Genomic DNA, 22,489 nt, shown 5'->3' with positions numbered 1-22,489 from the left:
AGGTACCACCAAACTTTGCATATTGACTGTTTGTTTGTTGTAGGCTGAACAGTACAATTTCACACATAGGATTTGCTGTATTGTCTTAAATCGAAAGAGTAAAGATTTAAAATGTTAATCTAAAGAAATTTTAACTTTTTATTCAGTCCACAATAGCACGATTGGCTCAATCAATGGAGTGGGAATGTCATTTCAACCTGACCAGTGGCAGACAAGAGTGAAAATCTGTGTAGTAGCAATTCCATCAGGAAAATTAATATATTTATATAATCTTTCAGGTAGTTTGGTAGTTGTAGGTATTAGCTGGTTCAAAATGAAATGCAGTTAAGCACTAGAAAGCCATTACCATTTCTTAGAGATCTGACACAACCGTAGAGGTGGAAAAATAAATGTATGAGAGAGAGAGAGACAGAAAAGCAATAATTTGTAGTTCCAGTTTGGTTAAAATGAACAGATGGAAATTACAGTTACAGCTCTTGCCTTGAGTTAAAAGAGTTTTGTCCAAGCATGTGATGTGAAGTTTCGTCTGAGAATAAACTTAAGATGTCTGTGAGCAATGGGCACAAGTACCCAATGGTGACAGCGGTGACTGATTTAAAATAGTTATAAATACTGATTATGTATGCAGTTTTTAAGTTTTCTGATTGTCTGTTTTACCACAGTTATTCCCAGAGTTGGACAATTGTAAAGGTACATTCACATTATAAGCGATTTTGTCATTGTGTGTCGCTCGTCTCTTTCAACGAGGTCATTAAGGGGCGTTTCTAAATTTGGTTGTCATAATGAGTAATGTCCACTCTAGTAACTGACGAGAGATGGATGATGTAAACTCCTCTTCTTCGCTCTATTTGGTAGTCGCTCCAGAAAGTTGCTCATCATTTGCATAAAGTTAAACTTTTCGTATGTCACAAAGAATGCGATCTTTTGTTGTTGAATGAAGTCACATTAAGTGACTTAAATTTTCCAAACTCCTTCCAATCCTCTGGAAAATCATCATCAAATAAAACAATCATTCTTTAAAAGAAGAACTGATACTGAACATTACCTCAACTATGAAAAATGAATAATATATTTTAGTAAACTGAAAATGTGTAGGTCAAGAAAACTTAAATACGGTGTTATATAGGTTTGGTTGTGACTCATTTAGATGCATTTACTTTTTGGAAACATTACTGTACCTGTATCAATTTGTCTAGGCAAGAGCGGAACGCAGTAGTGACTGTAGCGGTGTATTGAATTATGTTTGCACTTCTGCTCCGAGTCGGACGGTTGCGAGGCGCTGAGCACGGAAAACAGATAGAGGAGAAAGACACAGAGAGCAATCAGTCCACACGTAACAGGCGAGGATAAAGTCAAAGAGATGTATTACGCTACAAATCTGCACTGACAAACGGAAGGTGTTAGTTCCTGCCGGTTAATGATGCACAAAATGGATTAAAGCCAAATACGTGTGTGTGTCTTTTTATCACTCTTCCAGCACACATGCAGGTTTATATTTGAAGAGGTTTATTTCAGATTATCACAGCTATTGACAAGTGATTGGACGCGGGTGTTACGCATGGGCCGATATTTATGCAGTCATCCTTCAAAAAAAGTGTGGCAGCAGCAGCAGCTTTAGACAGCAGACTGGTCTGGGATGACTACTGTGCTAACCTTGTTTAACGTTGTTTCAGAGTCTGGTTAACCTGTCAGTTGGGTTGTGACTGATGTGCGTTGTGTCTCATTGCTGTAAAAATGAAATTTTGAACCTTGGATCTTTATGGGCAGTAGGCCCTCGTTTTTATTTAATGTTTTTTTTTATAATTTTGAACCATATAGATGTTTTTTTCATATCCTGAGAAATGTGTTGGCAATGGAATAGTAAATGTATTTGCAGCTGGCCTTTGATTTCTAACATTAAAGGACAGAATTTGAAACCTGCCAAACAGAATGAAAGTTAAGATGTTGTCTTTTGTTTATAATCAAGCGTGCTTATGAATATATATACGTATATATAAAGAGCACAGATGCAAAAAAAATTCCAAGTCTGTCTGACATGTTTACTTGTAAATTAGCTTTTTGTATTAGGCTCTTAAGTTAAGGTTCAAAAATGAAATTTTAATGACAATGAAAAGGTTATTAGTCAATCATTTAAATGCCTTATTTTTACAAATTTAACTTTGTCTTCAAAACCCTCTAAGTACATGCAAGTCAATATAATATATTTGGAAATTTCTTCTTTAACCGAGTAAAAAACAACTCTACCACCGTGATGTACCCGAAGACTTTTCTGATTTTGTTGTGGCGTTTACCAGATTCTGATGTAATGTGACAGAAAATGTGGTATTTCTGAATGGCCTGGGGCCGGGATTAAAGTGGATTTAAGTAGATATTCTCCTTTATACTGTAACTCAGTGGTAGGGCATTGCATTAACATTGCAGAAGGTCATGGGTTCAAACCCAGGGAGCACACATACTGATGAAAATGTTTACCTTGCAATGCACTGTAAGTCGTTTTGGATAAAAGCATCTGCCAAATGCATAAATGTAAATTTAAAAGCAAATGTATACAGTATGTAAATACAGTATATACACACTAGGGCTGTCACTTTTTATTCGATATTCGAATATGCATTCGAACATGACGTGAAATATCCGTATTCGAACTATAAATAAACCATCCGTTTTTTTAAATGCCATGTGTAGCGCATTTTTTACAGTAACACCTCGTAATAGGAAGGAGGCTGAGAGTGAGACCGACGACTGCAACTGTGCGCAAGAGAGGGAATCAAATGGGACTAAAATGAACCTCATGTGCATGTCAAGATAGAATTATAGTTTGTATATAAAATGACATATTGTTTATAGTGTTAAATATTATAGCAGAATACCTTGTGTTAATACGTTCGCATTATGAAATTAGCATGTATGAAGATAATTTCATCATTTTTACAACGCAATGTAAACTTTATATTAAACAACAACAGCATTTGTCTTGTAAACGGATTTTAAATGATCATGTGCTGACTGTCGCGCGTCACATAGACGACAGAGTCAAGTGAGATCTGATTAACTCATCTATAAGTTTAATTTCATCTCAAGTATCAAAGGGTTTGTGCTCTCTATAATTGAAAACGGGCAAGCAAACAGCACGCGCAGGGTTAATGTACTTGTGAATGATGGCTCACAAACGCGCGGGATAGGCTTTGTATAAGTGTGCTTGTTGTCAATGACAGTTCTGGTCACAAACACGCTCAAGCGTGGGATATGTGTGCTTGTCAATGATGGGCATTAAATCCGCGAAATTCCGCGGAGTTTTCTGCCGAAATCTGTGGGCGCGAATTCCGTTTGCGTCTGCATATACTCCTGCTCCTATTTAAGTTGTCACGTTATTGTTTGTAACTGTTCTGAATCATTTTTTTTTTATATATAAGTTTGTTATTCATAAGTTGATAACCTGCTGTTTCAAACATTAACGTTAAGTAAAAAGTAATCCAGACAACCCTGTGTATGACTGTCACTGTTAATAATTTTGTGATTGAATCTCCATTACGGTGGGTTTTTGATGCGCGTGGGGGGCGGCGCCTAGATATTCGAATATATTCGGATACATTGCATGATATTCGAAATCCGTTCGAAATAGATTTTTCTCAAAAGTGACAGCCCTAATACACACACCTGTTCCTAGTAATGCTGCAAGCCATTAGTCTCTCTGAGGTTTAACCCTGCCCCCTTTCCTCTTTTCATTAATTTTCTTGTATCATAATTTGTTTAAGGATTTGAAGGTCAGTTCTGTTTGCCTTTTTTTTAATCTGCACAACTTTCTCTGATTTATTACACATGAATCAAAGGGTTTGCCAGATTGGGTTAGGCTGTTTTATTTAATGCTGCTCTGAGCAAAAGGTTGTGATTTCGCACGCTTTTATTTTCCCCTCGTTCATTAACCTTTGCAGCAGGTCTTTTTCTTTTTTTTACAAATGTGAGTTATGTTTTTGAATTTACTATTACCTGATTTTGTCTGCCTTAATCTTTGTTTCAAGTTTAGTCTTCTCATCTAACTTTTTCCTAATGGTTGCCTATGGACTATAATCTAGTGGCATTAGCATATTATAGAGAGAAATCAAAGCTAAATTGGAACCAGATTGTTACCGCATTGCGCACAGACTTCACTAATATATTCACACAGCTCAAGACTTCAGGTTTTTACCAAACATATTAAGGAAAACTCTAAGAGTTATTCTGAAATAATGACGGCTTCCTTCACTATGTCTATGAAAAACTTTCAAGCCTCCTCCCGTGCAGTTTGTCTAATTAGATTATTATGCAGTTGTTATCAAAGCATTATAGTCCTATGCAAATTTTTCACAAGTGAGCATGGGGGGGAGGAAAATTGGATGTGGGAGAAATAAAAATGCACACTTTTTAGAAGCTTAGAGGTTTAATAGAGAAAGGCATTTAGTGGCACTCTATAATACTGAAGTGGACATTTTGCCCGAGTGTCAATTGAATACTTTGCCTTTATTGAATCCAAAGGCGTACTGTGCATGCTGGTTGTGTTGGTCAATGAGTTGTTGACCCTTGTGTTAAACAAATACTTAACATTATTTGTTCACCCTCATGCCTTTCAAACCATTGCTGTGTTATTTTAACTGTTTATACAGTAGTTATGCAACTTTTGCCATTATGACCCTGCCTATGAATTCCATGCTAAAGTCTAAAGATTTCACTTTAATTTCAATCTTTGACATAAAGATAACAAGGATATATTTTCACAGAAAGTTCTTTTACATTATGTAGGATGATTTTATGTAGTAAACCGTAAATTACAAAGAAATGACTTTGTTTTTTACAGACTGGATCATATTTCTTAGTTCATTGGGACCAATGCTGCCCCATTGTTAAAGTAGTCCGAATGGCTTAAATGTAGCATAAGCTTTGTATGACGGACATTCATGTCCAATGTCAGCATCTGGAACAACATGAGAGTAAACAATGTTAAAAGTTTTATTTGTTCGAGAGCTTGAGTGAATGGTTTTGTTTGTCACCGTTTTCCAGCTGTTGTTTACCCCTCCAGAATGCTCTTTACTTACACGCATCCGTTTTTCAGGTCTTTGACCTTTCCCCACCTAAATGAAGAGCTCTCAGCACGTCTCAGACAGCTTAACCTTCAGTTTGTTGATGAGAAGCCACTCAAGCATGCTCTGATCTCTTCTGCTTTACGTGGCGACGCATTAGCGCAGCTAGCATAACGCCGCAGTGTCCTCCACAGCGGCCTCTTAGCGTCAAGCAGCACCTCGCTTTTCTCAAGTGACTGGAGAGGATCACGTCACTGGTGCTTTGACTCAACGCTCAAGTGATGAGCGTTAGACAGATTTTTAACATGCAAGGCAGTTTGTTTTTCACGGTAACATTTATCTGGTTGTCTGCAGGGTCCTTTTAACGGTTTATTTTTTTTATATAATTGATATGGAGTGGTAACAAACTGCTGTGAAATAAGCAGAGCTTTACTGCAAGAGTCACGATTAGCACTTAATCTCGGGTCGCTCTCAGGAGAAACTTGTGTAGTTAATATCAAGTCGCTTTACAATGCAAATGACAAGTACCTAACTAATAAACAATTCCTGCATCTCAATAAACAGATAATTGCAAAATAAATGCAAATAGTTATATTTCTGTAACAGCAGATTTTATTGTTGCTGTTGTGTCAGAAATGCTAATTTTTACATTTGATAATCTCCTTCAGTGGTATATTTTGTCACGAAAAAAATTAAGTTATATTAAAGGGGACATTCCATGAAAATCAGACTTTTTCCATCTTTAAGTGCTATAATCGAGTCCCCAGTGCTTCTTCCAACCCAGAAAACATGAAAAGTAGCAACACTGTAACTTTGTTTTGGTAAGGCTCTCTCTGCAAGCATGTGAATATATAGGTCATTCGGATTTCGCTCCCTTCATGACGTAGGTAAGGGATCTTATTATAATGATACCGCCCCTTCAACTGCGCTATCCAACCATGAACGGCCTTACGAGTGCGATAGACAGAGAGAAAGAATGACTGACAGCACAACGCGTTTGTATTCCCTCAAACAAAAACAGGACAATCTTATAACTTGTAGCTTTAATAATCTTTCTAAAGATTGAATTAACTTTCTAAAGGATTAACCTTACCTTAGTGAAAGAGAGAGAGAGAGAGAGCGAGTGAGTGAGAGACCGAGTGAGCGAACGAACGAGAGAGAGAGAGAGAGAGACTGACAGAAACGCGAATGTGTTCAATCACAATAAACTTAAACATGTCATTTGATCTGTTTCTCTAAAGTTTAAGCATTAAACGTGTTGTTTTATTACAGATCATTTAAATGTGCTCGTGTGGTTTGGTCAAAAAGTAACCTTCAGAGTGCTTGTTGTGGAAGAGGATTTTATTGAAACATCCTGAAAATTATTGTGCCTGTTTAAAACACTGGCAGCATGAGACCTAAAAGTCTTTATTTTTATTCCACAATGTTCCCCGTCTGCTGATAAACATGTATTTAGTGTACATAGAACAGATGATTGACTTTTTAAACTTGTTCAAATATATAATGCTGAACATCTCTTACAAACTTCTTTCGTGATAAAATGTCCCTCTCTTGTCTACAGCCAGCGTGAGCGCTTGAGACTCCGCCCACCTGAGCAGCTCATTTGGATTTAAAGGGATACACACAAAAAACGGTGCATTTTTGCTCAGTCCCATAAAGAGCCTATTTTAACATGCCACAATAAATTACCTATATGGTATTTGAGCTAAAACTTCACATATGTACTCTGGGGACATCAAAGATTTATTTAATATTTTAAAAACGTCTTGTGGAATGTCCCCTTTAAGTCGTGAGTGTAGACCTTTAAATAGACTTTTTTCCTAATAAGTTGTGTGGTAGACAAGGGAAATGTAATCCAGATGCATGTTATTTCAGGGTAAGTCCTTTAAGATTTCATTTTTGTTTTTTCATTGTACAGTACGTGTACTTTAATTGGTTTCAATAGCTAGATTTTTGCTTACAATACTTGATCAATTTCATTACCATTGGGAGTAAAGCTAATCAATGCATGGACACGTTTATTGCACAATGCGTAAAATGGCAAAATCTTTCCGTTATTCAGCTGTCAGTTGTCTTCCATGGTTAAACGACCATGTCTGCCTGCTGGGTTAATTCAATGAGTTGTATTCACTAGCTCAGAGTTATTTTGAGTAAAGATTTTTGCAGCCTCTGGTTACCCGTTTGTTATTTTATAAATGTTTTTATTTGAAAGGAATATTGTACTGAAACTGAATTTTTTTATTGTTTCCTGGTATTTCATTTTATTTTATTTTATTAAGAAGTAACGAGGCATCATGATCATGAGATAGCCCCTCCCTTGTTGAAGAAAAAACATTTTTGGCTGAATGCTTCCATGAAGAACCTTTAACCTCAAATCACTAAGCAGTTTCCTCTCAATAGGTTTTAAAGCGATACTCCAGCCAAATTACCCCATGATTTACTCACTCTCAAGCCATCCGAGATACACATGTCCATCATCTTACAGACGAACACATTTGGAGTTATTTTATTAAATTTCCTTCCTCTTCCAAGCTTTATAATGATAGAAAAGAGGGGTCAGGGAACAACTTCTGACTTTAAATCCAAAAAGTCAAAAAGATATATTTCAAACTTTTTAAACTATAATAACTAGCTTCCGGTAACGGATTTAGCTTAGTGAACGTTTGTAGCCATAGGTAGCCTACTTTGCACAGTGAATCGCGTGCGTTCAAGATGGTCTTTACCGGAAGCTAGTTATTATAGTTTATAAAGTTTGAAATATGGATATTTATTGTACAAAATTGCATCGATTACCAGCAGTTAAACTTTAATTCTTGTTTTCTACAATTATAAAGTTTGGAAGAGCAAGGACATTTACTAAAATAACTCCAAATGTGTTAGTCTGAAAGATGATAGACATATGAAGAGTAAGGTTCTAAAACGAGATAAACGCCATAAAAAATAGTCAGTATTCAAAATCAGTATTGTATCTGGTCAGTTTTAAAACAAAATTCTTCATTTTACGCAAAATCCGATATCCGCCGTGTTATTCTGTCATCTTTTCTCCCTTTTTTTCAAAACGTGATTAACGGCAGTCCTCCTTTTCTGCAGAATGCAATAAATCTGCTTAACCAATCACAGCGCACCATTCCACACATTGTAAACAACCACGGCGGCACTTTATATACACACAGAATCTTAGAGGCTGTTTACACTTGGCATTAGCATGCGTTTTCGTCGATCGGATCACAAGTGGACGACGTTAATGCCAGGTGTAAACGGTGTTCAAAACATTTTGAACGTGTGTCCACTTTCGACCACTTTCAACCACATTCAGAGGAAGTCGAAATCCCTTTCGGTCGGATTGCTTTTGTAGTGTAAAGGCACATGTGGTTGAATGTGTTCTTACAGCCACACGCGAACACCTTCTCTCCGCCCATTAATCTAATCTGAGGTGCTAAACACAAGTTTTATGTCTTTTCTGACTTCTGGCATAAACACACGGTGAACAGCGCTATTTTAAGCCTTTCATTGATAAAACTAAAGCGCTGATCTCCGTAGTTTCGTTTTGAAAGCGTGTGAAAGTTGCGCGATCCTATTTCATCAATTGCGCTGAAAATTCAGAGAAAGCTCTAACATAAACACTGTTCAGCATGTTTGCTTGCTAAACATGCAGCGGACTCTGACATAATCTTAGTTCGCGTCCATATAAACTCATAATTACTCCCGCTCGCGTTTGAATGACAGCAGAGAGACTCGCCCACCGTCTCACAGACCACCCCCTCACAGTATTCAGGACAGAAGCGGTCGAAAGTGGATAAAAGAGACGGATTTAAATACCAGGTGTAAACGTTATGTGTCTCTCTTGTCCACTTGTGATCCGATCAATGAAAACAAATCTTAATACCAAGTGTAAACAGTCCCCTAGTTTTTCTCATCTACTTGGCACTTCGTGATCAACAAACAAACAAAAACAAAATAGTAATTTTGATGGCATTGATAAACCTGTGGTGGTTTTCTGTTGCGCGGAAGAAACGTAAGCTATCAAATTCGAATAATTTACATGAGAGGCACTCAGGAGAAGGAAAATGTCGGCTGTTGCTTGTTCTCACACGACAGCATCACGCTTTTGTCATGCTAACACATTGACCCCAGCTGGGGACTTTCCATTATTTCACGTGAAGTCAACGAAAATCGAGCAGGACCAAAACATTTTACAGCTGCCACTGCCAAAAAAAGTTCAGCGAAGACATCTCAAGGATGACAGTAGCAATGACACTGTTATTAATATGACAAAGTAAGTGTTTTGATTAATGCCATTAATGTTTATTGTTATTTTATTATAACCTAAAGATGCTGTGTAAAAGTTTGTAACAGAAAATAGTGATTTTCATCTTGTCTCTTTCTTGGTATACAAAACAAATTTTACTTTTTTTTTAATTAGTCAAAATGGATTTATTGCATTTTGCAAGTATTATTTAGAAGTATCGCTTTAGGAAAGCAACAACATTTTTGAGTTGGAGAATTTTTTCAGCAAAATAGCTTTTCGTTATTATCTAGCTGTTACATCTTTATCAGGGAGGGATATCAAATCCACCGCCCCATGAAACTCCACCCACAACCTTTCAACCCCATCTTATTTAAGAAAGGCAACAGCCTGCCTGACCTGCAAAAGAAACAGAATATCACTCAGAAGTGATGATGATTGATCCAGGATGACTGCCGCTCGATTTGTATGGCAAACCTCAGCTCTCATTTAGTCCACTACTCGTTGGAGTGACTTGATGAGGCTTAAAACTCTAATTAGAAATTCATGAAGCATGATCCACTCTCTCTCTCTCCCACAGTCCCATTACCAGGTCTGCAGATTGAACGTGAAGCACACCATTAATATCTGTTAGAGTCTGTTTTAAGAGTGTAAGGAAGTGCAGAGTAAGCAAACATGGGCTCAAACTCTTCGACAACTTGGTGAGATACGGTAGGATTTATTGGCAACTCTGGAAGTAAATTACAGCCGACACATCATTTCTGAAAAGTTTGATCTGCATAAACAGTCAGGTTGACCTTTACTTTTAGAAAATAGATTTATGGCTTGGCTGTCTTGTAATTTTACAGTGCTGGAGGTACGCTGTATTACATCTACGAACTATTCACTTTAAGGTCATAGCAGGTTATGCACAAAACAGGCGTCAGAAAAATAGATTGTAAAAGCAAATGTGTATACCATTCACACACTCTTGACCATGTGCATCTAAACATTACTCTTATTATTGTACAGTAGCATATCTCTGCATGTGTTTATCTGGGTTTTAGAAAGGTTTTCAACTTTGTGCATGCAGTATATAACATACTGTAAATGCAAGGAGTGTTTGTATTTGTTAACATGAACTAACAATGAGCAAAATAGCTTTTCAGCATTTATTAAACTTTGTTAATGTTAGTCAGTGCCAATACAACTGTCCATGTTCGTTCAGAGTTTTTTTCCCGGGATTTTTCTGTATTTCTCCTGTATTTTTAATCTTTTTATAAAAAAAATCCTACTAGGTGCATTTGATGTTTGCTTTATTCGCCACCGGTAAAGCAGGTGGAAATATTAGCTGTAACATCTCACACAAACATGTTGGGGTTGGGAAATGTTCCTTCTTTTCAAATACCATTGTTGACAGGTATGGCTTTTACTAATGTTAACAGTTAAAACTTGTGATTTTAATAATGTATTACCAAATACTAAAATTAACATGACTTAACCCTCGTGTGGTGTTCATATTTCTGTTACTTAGACAATGTTTGTGGGTCTAGTGGACCCGCTGTATTATTCGTATCTTTAAACCAATGCAGTCATACAAATTTATGTAATATTGTTTACAGATGATTACTTTAGCCTTATTGCAAGTAATATAGACAGAATTTTTGGTTAATGTTTGTCATTTACCACTGGTAGAGGACTATTTATAGATTAAAGTGCTATTCGTTTTTGGGATAATATGAAATAAGAGAAGAAAATTCTATTCTCCTCCAGATGTTTTTCTAAGTATTTTCAGCACTTTTTCATCTCAAATAAGTTTTTCATCACTTTTATGTTTAATTCTTTGAACTTAAATTGTACACATTTGTGTCCGTCTACACAGCACAGGCCCCATCTAAAAAGATGCGGTATCATAACACATCATCCACACTGAACACATAATCTGTTCATGACAGCCTGCACAACACATAAGAAGCAGATTTTTTACTGTGTAGCTGTGTTGCATGTGCATTTCTTGCATTTTATAGACGTATACTGTGTCTTCCTGTCTATCTTATGTCCACACACACTGCAGTACAATGTGTTGCTATTGGCTACAACCTAAAATTATGAAAATGCTTGGATATGAAATTTTACTTTCTCTATTTCTCACTCTCTCTCACACACTCATACACACACAAACACACACACACACACACCCACCATAGGTTTTGTGGTAAACTCATGGTTTTACAAATGGTAATCAATACACCAATTTACCATGATTACTACACTTTTACTATAATACAACCATGGTTATTTTTTGTAAGGGATATAATGGCAAAATGTAGAATGGTTCCTGTTAGACAAAAGGTAAAGTTTTTGGGACAGTGGGGGCAGACAAGTGTTCATGCTTGATATATAACATGTTGTATCCTTGCGCTGTTACAGCAAGTGCAGAAGGACAAAACTCTGACATGCATCCATCACATATGTACAGACATATATACAAACACACTCATGCACTCACAGGAGTCCCAGATAAGAGAAAAACAGAGTAAAGTTACATAGCACATTCAATTTTTACACTCTTATTACCCCCGGGTCCAGTGGACCCGAACACCACATATGTAATATTAATGTGTAGGGGGTTGTACGGTGTTCAGTCATTATAAAGTTGATTATTTTTATGTTCTTTATAGAAAATGAGCCAAGGCCAATGAATCTGAGGTTGAAACAACAATTAATTGCATAATTTTTCTTTTGGTAAACATTAAAAACGGGTCCCACAGACCCGAACACCACACAAGGGTTAAGGATCAATACATGCTGTAGAGGTGTTCATTGTTAGTTAATGTTAATGTAGTCAATGCATTAATACATTTGAACAAATACAAGGTGTTTCCTTTCTTGTATTAAATTAGAAGTGTTGAATCCCATATGCTACTCTTCTAATTTTCTGATAACTGGAAAATCGGATTATTTGCAGGATAGTCACTTATTGGCAATATAAGAAAGAGGTCATAATTTGATTTTCCATAATGGCTTTCTTTTTTCAAGTACATAAAGGGCCACACAGTTCTGTGTATAACAGATAATGTTACTCCCACATCCAAAGCAGTAAAGATCAGGTACCCTGTCATTGTCACCATTTTCTTTTCTGCAATTATATTGAACTATGAGTGTCATCCATACAAATTTACTATATTAATATAACTTCACTTTTATTTTCTGTCCCTAAATCCTCTAATGTTTTAGTTATAATGTCGGTTTTAAAGAAGTAACAGCTAAATCGAAATCTTGATAACTCCCTGGAAACTTGTTTAAGTACCCCCTGTGGTATTTGTACCCCTTCAGTTTTTAGGATGTCAAATGATGCTGGCTAAATGATCCCTATGGTATAAAGCTGCAGTTCTTATTATTCTCTCTTTGTATATTTGCTAAATGTCAGCAATGCTGAATAATGAGGAAAACTTTTTTATTGAAACACCGCTGTGAAAAGCATTAACCACATCTTTATATTTTGTTTTCTTCCCCGTTTTTTAAATAAATAACAAGCTTCATTAAAACACACCATTAAATCAGTTTACTTTCCAGTAAATGTTTTTTTCTTTTTTTCTTGAATAATGACTCTTTTTTTTATTTTTTATGTATAATTATAGGAAATAGCTTTTAAATGTCAAAATATAAATCATTGATAATATAATAGGTTCAATAGTAAGAAAATAGTTCACATATAAATTACTGTACATCACTGATACAGAGGATGTGCTGTGTTGAAAATCTTGAAGATATAATGTAATAGACTGTAAGAAATAGCTCACCTTAGCTGATCTTCAACCCAGTCTTTCACTCAGAAGATAAAAACAAGTCAGTCATTATCAAAGCTGTTGTTTTGTGTTTTAGTCCACACTGATGCCTGGTTAATGATGATGGGGTGTCATCCCTCATTTTCAGTTTTAATACACTGGGGAAAAGAGGGATCAAGGGTGCAGTTTAAACATAGATGACTGTCTTTTCTTTTGATACAGTCAGGCTCAACTGACATTTTACAATTCTGTTCTTCAAAGCTATTTTTTTCTTATTCATTTGAGAAAAATCCATTATAAGTTCACAGTGGTTTGATCAGTATTGCTTTCAGAGGACTCTGCTTTATGCTATATGATTTGCAAAGAAAAAAACTTCAAAGTTCCTTTTCTGAGTTTCCTTTTTCCTCAAAGCCACACTTGTTTTTAACAAAACCTCCAGATTGTTTGAGGTCTCAGTCCTTTTTAGTCTATTTGCCAATGCTGGGGCTTCAAAATTCATAGAGGTGTTAGTGATGCGGAAGGTTTGGATGTCCTCCAGCCCATTTTAAGAACTGCAAATTCAAGTCCTTTCTCTACAAATATTTATTTTTCTTACTGTATATATAATATTGCTTTTAATAACCTCTCTCCAGTAGAGCATTGCTGTCTTTTCAACCACCAATATGCTTAGCTGTTCTGTAAACTTTACTATTGTACAGTATTTCAAAAAACATTAATGTCAACTTACATTATGAAATTTAATTCTCTTAAAAGCACAACCATGATGCTTCATTCTCCTGATGATGTGGAGTGGGGATGGAAAGATTCCCTGATTCGCTCTGTGCATCGGCTTTAAAAACTGCATCGGATACAAATTAGCATTTGCATCGCGATGCAGCGTTTCTAACATATTGCATCAGTAAAAAACAGGTTTATGCAAAATTATTAGTAGATGCGCTATAATTTTATTATTTAGAAACGTACGAATATTTAAGATTGCTTTCTCCTCTCTTTACTGTTGCTACGTCCTGCTGGTGTTGTAAAACACTACAGAAACCGAGGCATGTCATGTGTTGTTTCAATAATAACACAGAGATGTGTCTTGTTAGGGAGAACACATTAAATGTGTTGTGCTTAACTAGACACAAAATGTGTTGTTTTAACACCACCGTTTAAGGAGTGTACCTTGCATCTGACCGGACTGCATCGTAAAGGGAAAGTGAATCGCATCGGTAGCTGCTCATATGTATCTTTAATGAATCGTATCCTAGGCTATGCATCAAGATGCGTATCGCATCGGACTTATGGAGTTATGGAGATGCACATCCCTAATGTGTATATAGTTTGTAAAATTATATATATATATATATATATATATATATATATATATATATATATATATATATATATATATATATATTTTATATATATATTTTTATATATATATATATATACTGTAGGTCTCTGTGTGTGTGTGTGTGTGTGGTGTGTGTGTGTGTGTGTGTGTGTGTGTGTGTGTGTGTGTGTGTGTGTGTGTGTGTGTGTGTGTGTGTGTGTGTGTGTGTGTGTGTGTTTGCCATTTCTAAATACTAGTGATTCACACAGTAATGAGCTACAAATTACGAGATTGGTAAGGCACTTGCTTGTTGTTTTTGCATTGTTGTTTTATAGTAGCAAAACTTAATGACAAATGTTATTGTCTTACCTTTCAGCAGTCAAACCATGTTTGTTCTTGTCAGTTGTTTTGATTCAAATCCTTCAGTCAGTTCTTTTCAATAAATTGCTCACTTGCGCACTGAAAGCTGTAGCAATTTGAGAACGCAAACAATAAACGCAAAGAATGCTGGGAGAAAATACAGGACAATACAGTATTTTCATGTGGTAAGAATCTTGGACAACAGTGCTTTAAAAATATGGATACTAGTACAGTAGCTGTTTCTCTCAGCAGACAAATATCTGAAGAATTTTGACCTTGGGATAAAAACACAACATGGATTTGTGGGTCTGGATTTATGGGGTGGGAATGTTGAAATGTCATTTTTTTTAATTGGGTTGTACAGTAGTTTGTTTAGTCTGTGACTGTGAGTATAGCCAGCCGTATCAATGCAGCGCTCCGTTAAATCAGACATTATGAGTTTTAAGATTCATTTAGGAAGAAAAATAAGCAGTAATTAAGGCAAAATCCCTCAGGGCTGAATGTGTCATGATCTCACACAGTCCATTCGGTCTAGACAGCATCAGAAAACGAATACTTGGCTTTTCATAGTCATATTTATGTTAGATTTTAACCCTTTACCTGGCACAGCCCTTTTTGAGTGGGGGGTTGAAACAGTAATGTACCCCTTCAAATTAATATAACTCTGGCATTTTTTTGTCTAGAAGCCTAACTTTTTTTTTTTGTGGAAGTGTCTGGAGGAAAAATATTAAATAAGAAAAAAAAATGTATAGTAGTTTTAAATGTATTGTAATAAATAAAAATAATGCAATATGGTATTATTTTATACATGAAATTATCAAAACAATGATAAGGCAATGGCATAAGGCAGTATGACACACTACCAAACAGAAAAATAATTTAACACCAATGTAGTTTCTTGATGAATTTTGGAAAATAGTTATGCAACAAACTACATTATTGTAGTTATTTGCAGCAATTATAGGTAAAAATGTAAACCATTCATCCATGTATTGTTTTTCTTTGTAATTGTAAGCAAAATTGCTATCCTGGGGCAAAATTGACTATGGCTGTTGAATAAAATCGTTTTACGATGCAATGCTAATGTAAGCTATTATTGCATCAATGCATAAAAACAAATAAACTTTTATTTAAAAAAGCAGTGCACGTGCCAGATTGCTCCTGTATAGTGATAGATCATTGCATTAGCAATGCAAAAGGTCATGGGTTCGAACTCAGGAAAACACGTTGATAAAAATGTGTACCTTGTAATAAACCGTAAGTCACTTTGGATTAAAGGGTCTGCCAAATGTATAAACAATAAATAAGGAGACGGTGTAAGTGAAGAGCATTTTATATTTTTGAACTTGGACCGCTGTTGAAAGTTCTTTAGGATGTTAAAGATGCAACCTTGCGTCTCAAAGTGATATGCACCTTATCAATGAAGCGCACACCTCTGGAGCAGAGTTTTAATGCAGGGCTTTGACGATAAACAATAAAAGTGTGAGGGTGACTAACCTGTGCATTAATATTAAAAATTGAGGATGCAACGAGAGATCAGATTAATCGAATCGTTGACATAATAATCATAATCCAATCGTGAGACCAGTGATGATTCACCCCCCTACAATTCTCCAATCTTGGTTTTACATTGTATGAAAAGCAACGGCTCCAACTGACATTTGACCTTGAGTATTAATATTACATTTTATGGTTTTTTATTGTTTTGTGATTTATTTGTGGCGTTCCCATGCAGTCCACAAATAAAAAGTGTTACAGATGTACATGATTCCTCTAGTCTGGTGTTTGTAATCTCAGAATGAAAAAAACCCTTTGACTGGCAGCCATCAAAAGTTCAATCAGTCAGAATGATGGAATCTGTCAGTGAGCAGACATCTCAGCAACAGATCAGAACAATAACCGCTGAGAGGTTTTGTGTTTTGCATCAATACTCTGTGGCAAGACAATGGGTGGTAGATGTGGCACATTTAACCTTTTTTAGATGATATTATAGTTTGCAGATGGTGGCATTTTAATTCATTAAGTCCAGAATATCTGTAGAAAATGTTTCTTGTGTCTTTACCCTGTTCTTCACATTTGCAGTTAATTTAGGGTTGAACTTATGTCAAAATTAAAAATCACGGTTGCCATTATTAATTATTTTCTGATACAAATATGCTAACTCTATGGCACAGCTTCATTTGATAATATATTGTACTGTACATTCAGTATTGTTGAAGGCTTTGCTCTGCTGATAATTGAGAGTAGTATTTGAAAAATATTGAAGCCCTGTCGACAAAAGAAAAGCATTGTCGCAACACTGTAGCACAGTATCATCGTTCTGCACAAGCAAATTTTCTTAAAATTACATAAAGACTTTGTTGTTGTGTGTGTAACCATAACACTACTGTTGAGATTATATAAAAGCATCGCGCCTCAATACACAGCAACAACACTTTTCGAAGCATGAAGCTATAAATTCCTCCTTAGAAGTCCTTATACATTATTTAAATTTTTCTTCAGGCATTCTCCATGCAAAAACTTAAAACATAGGTTAATATATTCATGCAAATATGACAACTCCCTCGCTCTATCTCTACCCCTCCTCCCTTATTAGCAGAGTATTATTTATAAGTTACATGCATTTATTTATTTATTGTACTGTTCGGGGATTTCAAAGCCACACTATATGTGAACGCAGTTTTACCATCTGAAGCATGCTGTGCTCAAAATGTCATCATGAACTTCGTTCTTAATACTATTAATATGACATACAGTAGGATGTAACCGTATGCTGTCTTTAATGGCAGCAGGCACACATGGTGGCGTGACCGCTACAGGTTTGTGCTAATGGGTTATCAGGCAACTGCAATATGTGAATGTACCAAAAGTACAAGTAGAAAAAGTCACATATTTGCTAGAAATAGTACAGAAATAGTTTTTTAATGCATTTATGCTTTTATCCACAGCAGCTTACAGTGCTTCACGCCATGCTCTTTTATTATGTGTGTGTTTTCCCTGAAAATCTCAAAGACATTTCTTGTGCGGTGCACTCCCAACTGAGTTACAGGAACAAATTTTTTAAGGTGTACGTTTAAGCGCCATACAGTATTTACAATAGAAAACAGTCCAACAGCTCAACAATTCATCTACTGTATGAATAGGTGACTGAACAGGCAGAACTTTTATTTACCAGTTTGAGTCATTTCATTAATAAACCCTAATCTGAGCAAAAAAGTTATAAACTTATAGACGAATGGAGATTTCAGGCCTTTGTTTTAGCACAGGAGACCACTGCTGTGATTCCATCTAAATAATAAAAGCAAATGCGTGACTTGTTTTTATTTCTGTCTTCATCTGTAATGATAAGTCTCAAATGGAAGGCACATCGAGAAAATATCTTCACAGGAGTTTGCTGGTGTGTCTCACTGTCTTTGTCCCTCATGTGCAGAATACATGGATTATGCTCTTTAGTGTGTGTTTTAGTTTTGTTTCTTTATTTTCTTTTATTGCAGGATGGAATGGGTTTGATTTAATATTAAAGACAAATAGAAACCTCTTAAAAGATGTTTCAGTGCATTTCTTCGTTAACCACTTGAACTAGTATTTATTTTTTGTCTGTGGTCATTTTATAGTTGCCTCTCTTGTGCTGTATACAAAGTGTTTTTCCCTCGAGCCTCCCAACTGCCTCGGTCTTGCAAAAGAGCCTTTAGTTATAGCTTTCATGTTTTTTCTTAAAAGTTGGTTAAACTTAAAAAAGTAAGTTAACTGGTTGCCTTAAAGTTTCTAGTTAAATTAACTTAACGGGATACTCCAGCCAAATATCAAAATTACCCCATTATTTACGCCCCCTTAAGCAATCCGAGATACACATGTCTATCATCTTTCAGACCAAAACAGAGTTATTTTAGTAAATGTCCTTGCTCTTCCAAGCTTCATAATGGTATAAAACCATTGAAAATTTTCATTTTTGTAAATGTCCTGTTCAGGGAACAACTTTTGACTTTGAAGCCCAAAAAAGTGCATCCATTATTTACAAAAGTAATTCACACACCTCCAAAGTAGTTAATAAAGCTCTTCTGCCGGTAATTGTGCGATTTTGAAAAATATCCATATTTCAAACTTTATAAACTATAATAACTAGCTTCTGGTAACGGTGCCATCTTCGTCTTACACGATAGTTGTAGCGTAGTGAAGGTTGGCTGCCATAGGTACGTTGCGCAGTGACTCTTGGGAATCAGGTGAGTCCAAGATGGCATCGTTAACAGATGCTAGTTACTACAGTTTATAAAGTTTAAAATATGGATATTTTTCTTACAGTAATACCCACAAAGATTACTCGCAAAACACTATTATTAAGACCTTGGAGCGTTTGAATAAGAGTTGGCGAAAAAAATCGTCTGTGATTCCCCGATTCACATGTGTGTCTCATCAGTAAAGCCGGTTCAGTGTACTAGAGCTGGGCAAAAAATCGCCTGCGATTCTCATGCGTGTCTCCTCATTAAAGCCGATTCGGTGATTAGTAGTAAATCGCCATCACCTGCTTTCAGATGGAGCGGCATTTACTACACAGAGCCGTATTTCACCGAAAACTAGGCAAAATCGCATTCATAATCGTGGAAGATCGTCTTCGATCATGAACGCGATTTTGCCTAGCTTCTTGGTGAATTACGGCTCTGTGTAGTAAATGCCGCTCAATCTGAAAGCAGGTGATGGCGATTTACTACTAATCACCGAATCGGCTTTACTGTGGAGACACGCATGACAATCGCAGGCAATATTTTTTGCCAAGCTCCAGTGAATTACTTCTGTGAAGGATCAATGCACTTTTTAGGGCTTCAAAGTCAGAAGTTGTTCCCTGAAAATCACATTTACTAAAATAACTCCAAATGTGTTCGTCGGAAACATAAAGGACATACGTGTCTCAGATTACTTGAGGGTAAGTAAATCATACCCTCTGTAATTTTGAAATTTGGCTGGAGTGTCGTTTTAAAAATATAAGTTGACACAATTGTTGACAAAGTTGAATTAACACAAAATTTGGTTACACTTTACTTAAAGAGGTGTGTATAAGATTGACATGACACCTTCATAATCATGACATGTGTCACGAATATGAAGGAGATTTATGCACATGTATGACAATTGTCATTAAGTTGAATTTGTTTAATTATGTCTTTTTTAATGTAAAGATAACATTGTTTGAGTTGTCTTTGTTATGACAACTTAACATAAAGCAATACATCCTAACTTGTCATAGATCTGTTATAAACATGACATAGCAGAATAATTATCAAACTTAAGAAACAACCTAGCTGAATGGGTTTCCAAATGCATAAACAATTTTTTTATCAATTTTAGTATTATTATTATTATTGGATGATTGATTTTATTTCTTGAACACCTGGAGGCACTTAAAAAACATTATGAACTGAAGAATATTCATGACGCTGTTATAAAATATTTGACAGAGTATTAACACTGTAGTTGAGGTCAAGAAAAATATTCATGACGCTGTTATATTATTATATGATAGAGTATTTAAACTTAATGACATTTTAATGACATTCGATTTGTATCACTGGTTAAAAGTGGTCAGGACAAGTTATGATGAATTGGTTAATGTCAGGTTGTCATCTCATACATTGTTATCTTTGCTTAAAAAAAAGACATAATTGAACCAATGACACTTAATGACAGTTGTTATAAACATTCATAAAATCTCCTTCATGTTCATTGCACGCATCACGTATGATTATGAAGGTGTCATGTCAGTCTTATAAAACACCCCTTCAATTCAAGTGTTACCCAAAATGTTAAGACAACCAGGTAAATCTTTTTACAGTGCAGTTTATGGAATACTTGTAATGGTGCACTTTTTAAACGTGCTGTCTGTCTTTGTCTATCTGTCTACAGCTGGCTCTTGAGGACCCCGTGCACAGTGTCTCTCTTCAGCAGTTTGCCTACGAGAAGCTCAAAGCCCAGCAGATGCTGATGGGAGACCAGGGCTTTCAAGCGCTCATGGAAACGGTGGACACGGAGATCGTTAGACAGCTCCAGGAGTTTCTCCAGGGCATGTGAGGAGACCAAGCAGACTGTTAAGAACGATCTGACAGCAGAGAAGTTAACCATTTAAAGATGACAGAGAAAAACAGAGCTTCCAACACTTTATTTTGCTTCCTCAAACACACGTATTCACAGTTTGAGAAGATGCAGAGGAGAATCGGCTGAATAAAGAAAAGGAGCTGTTTTGATGCCAAGTTTTTGTAAGGAGAAAATAGCTCTGATATTGAGTTTTGAAAGCGTCAGGCAGTGTTTACACTGAGCCTTCATATAAGAGAGATGTCATTTTTGTATTTATGTAAGCTACACAGCATGACCGCATTGTTACTTTTCACTTCTTGTGTGGCTTCTGCTCGAATATCCGAATGTGAGGAAGTACAGAGAATTCTGACACTTTTCGATCGAAGGTATTTTCATAACGGATATAATAATGGATGAACTTTATAAACTGTATGTTTACTTACCCATAATAACTATATTGCTGCTAATACTCCTACACTGCACCTCTCATATGAGGTCTGAAGGAGACCATGAGAACCAAAAACATGAGTTGTTTAATGAAAATCAAAAATCTAGATTTTAATCACATACAGTGCAAACATTTGAGTGCTGATTCTTATTGCTGTAGCAAGTTTTTTTTTTAAGTACACGTATACATTTACAAATGGGATTTTTGGGTTGAAAATCTTGTTTGAAATGCAGTCATACAGTAGAGCGATTGTCACTGTGACTGAATTTTGAAGTTAAATAAAAGCCTTATGCTTTAAGCCTTACAATAACTCGCCTGATGTTGCATCTCATATCTGTAATGTTGTGCAGATATACGTTACGGCACATTTCACTCCGTAGTTTTATTTTCATGTATGAACCCTATTTTTTCATTAATGCCGCTTCAATAAAATTCAAGACGGACTGACAAGCGTTGGTCACTTTGTTGCCATCATTTTACAAACCTTATGATTGACATTTTTGCCACAAGGGAATAAAAGCAAATTAGAGCCGAATTGTTTGGCAAAATAATTAAAATACTGTATTCAAAATCTTTCATAGCATGATGAAGCCTTTCATGTGCTGCGGGTTGAAACATAAAATTGTTTAAATACAGTAGTAGTGAATAGTTTTGGCCTTGCAGCTTTCAACTTCTCTATCTCCTCACCGTAAATAAAGCCCTGCTGATGTAATAATGAGCGACAGTCCCCACTGAATGTGTGAATCATTCTCAATTAAATGTGGCATTTCTTGAATTACTGTTATTTCTCTCGCACTTTTAGCATCTGTATTGGTCTGTTTTATTGCCAACCCGGATTGGCTGCTTTAAGTCACTTATTTAAAAAGATTTGCTTTGCTTAAAACAGTGAACTAGTCAAACGCTAAACAACATGCATTCATAGAAGCACCACAACACATGAGCTGTGAACGCCGGTGTCCTGCAAATCCACTGTGGTGCTTTTACGTACGCATACCAAAGACTGACATGGAAGAGAAGAAATTGTTGAATTAAGTTTATCTTTTTTTGTGCACACAATTATTCTCATACAGTAGGCTTCATAAAATGACAGTTAAACTATTTCACCAATGTCTTTACTACGTTTCTGAGCCTTGAAAGTGTCAGTCGCATTCAGAAAGCTCTTATATTAGTTATGAAGAGAATTTTGCTTTGGTGGTGCACTGTTGAGGTCTATGCAGTATTATTCAGCTGCATATC

General features: G+C 35.9%; 1 protein-coding gene across 1 annotated transcript in view; it reads left to right on the top strand.

Moving 5' to 3' along the window:
* The window catches only part of ipo11 (importin 11), a 167,551-nt gene extending 145,571 nt beyond the window's left edge, over window positions 1-21,980 (top strand). The window contains exon 30 of the mRNA XM_065247266.1: window positions 20,638-21,980. Within this exon, the coding sequence (XP_065103338.1) occupies window positions 20,638-20,802 (165 nt within the window). The 3' untranslated portion in view covers window positions 20,803-21,980. The remainder of the gene's footprint in view (window positions 1-20,637) is intronic.
* The last annotated feature ends 509 nt before the right edge of the window (window positions 21,981-22,489 follow it).

Source organism: Paramisgurnus dabryanus, chromosome 11, assembly GCF_030506205.2.
Source record: "Paramisgurnus dabryanus chromosome 11, PD_genome_1.1, whole genome shotgun sequence".
Classification (NCBI taxonomy): domain Eukaryota; kingdom Metazoa; phylum Chordata; class Actinopteri; order Cypriniformes; family Cobitidae; genus Paramisgurnus; species Paramisgurnus dabryanus.
Note: the sequence above shows the minus strand (reverse complement) of the source record. Positions and strands in the feature narration are given on the sequence as shown.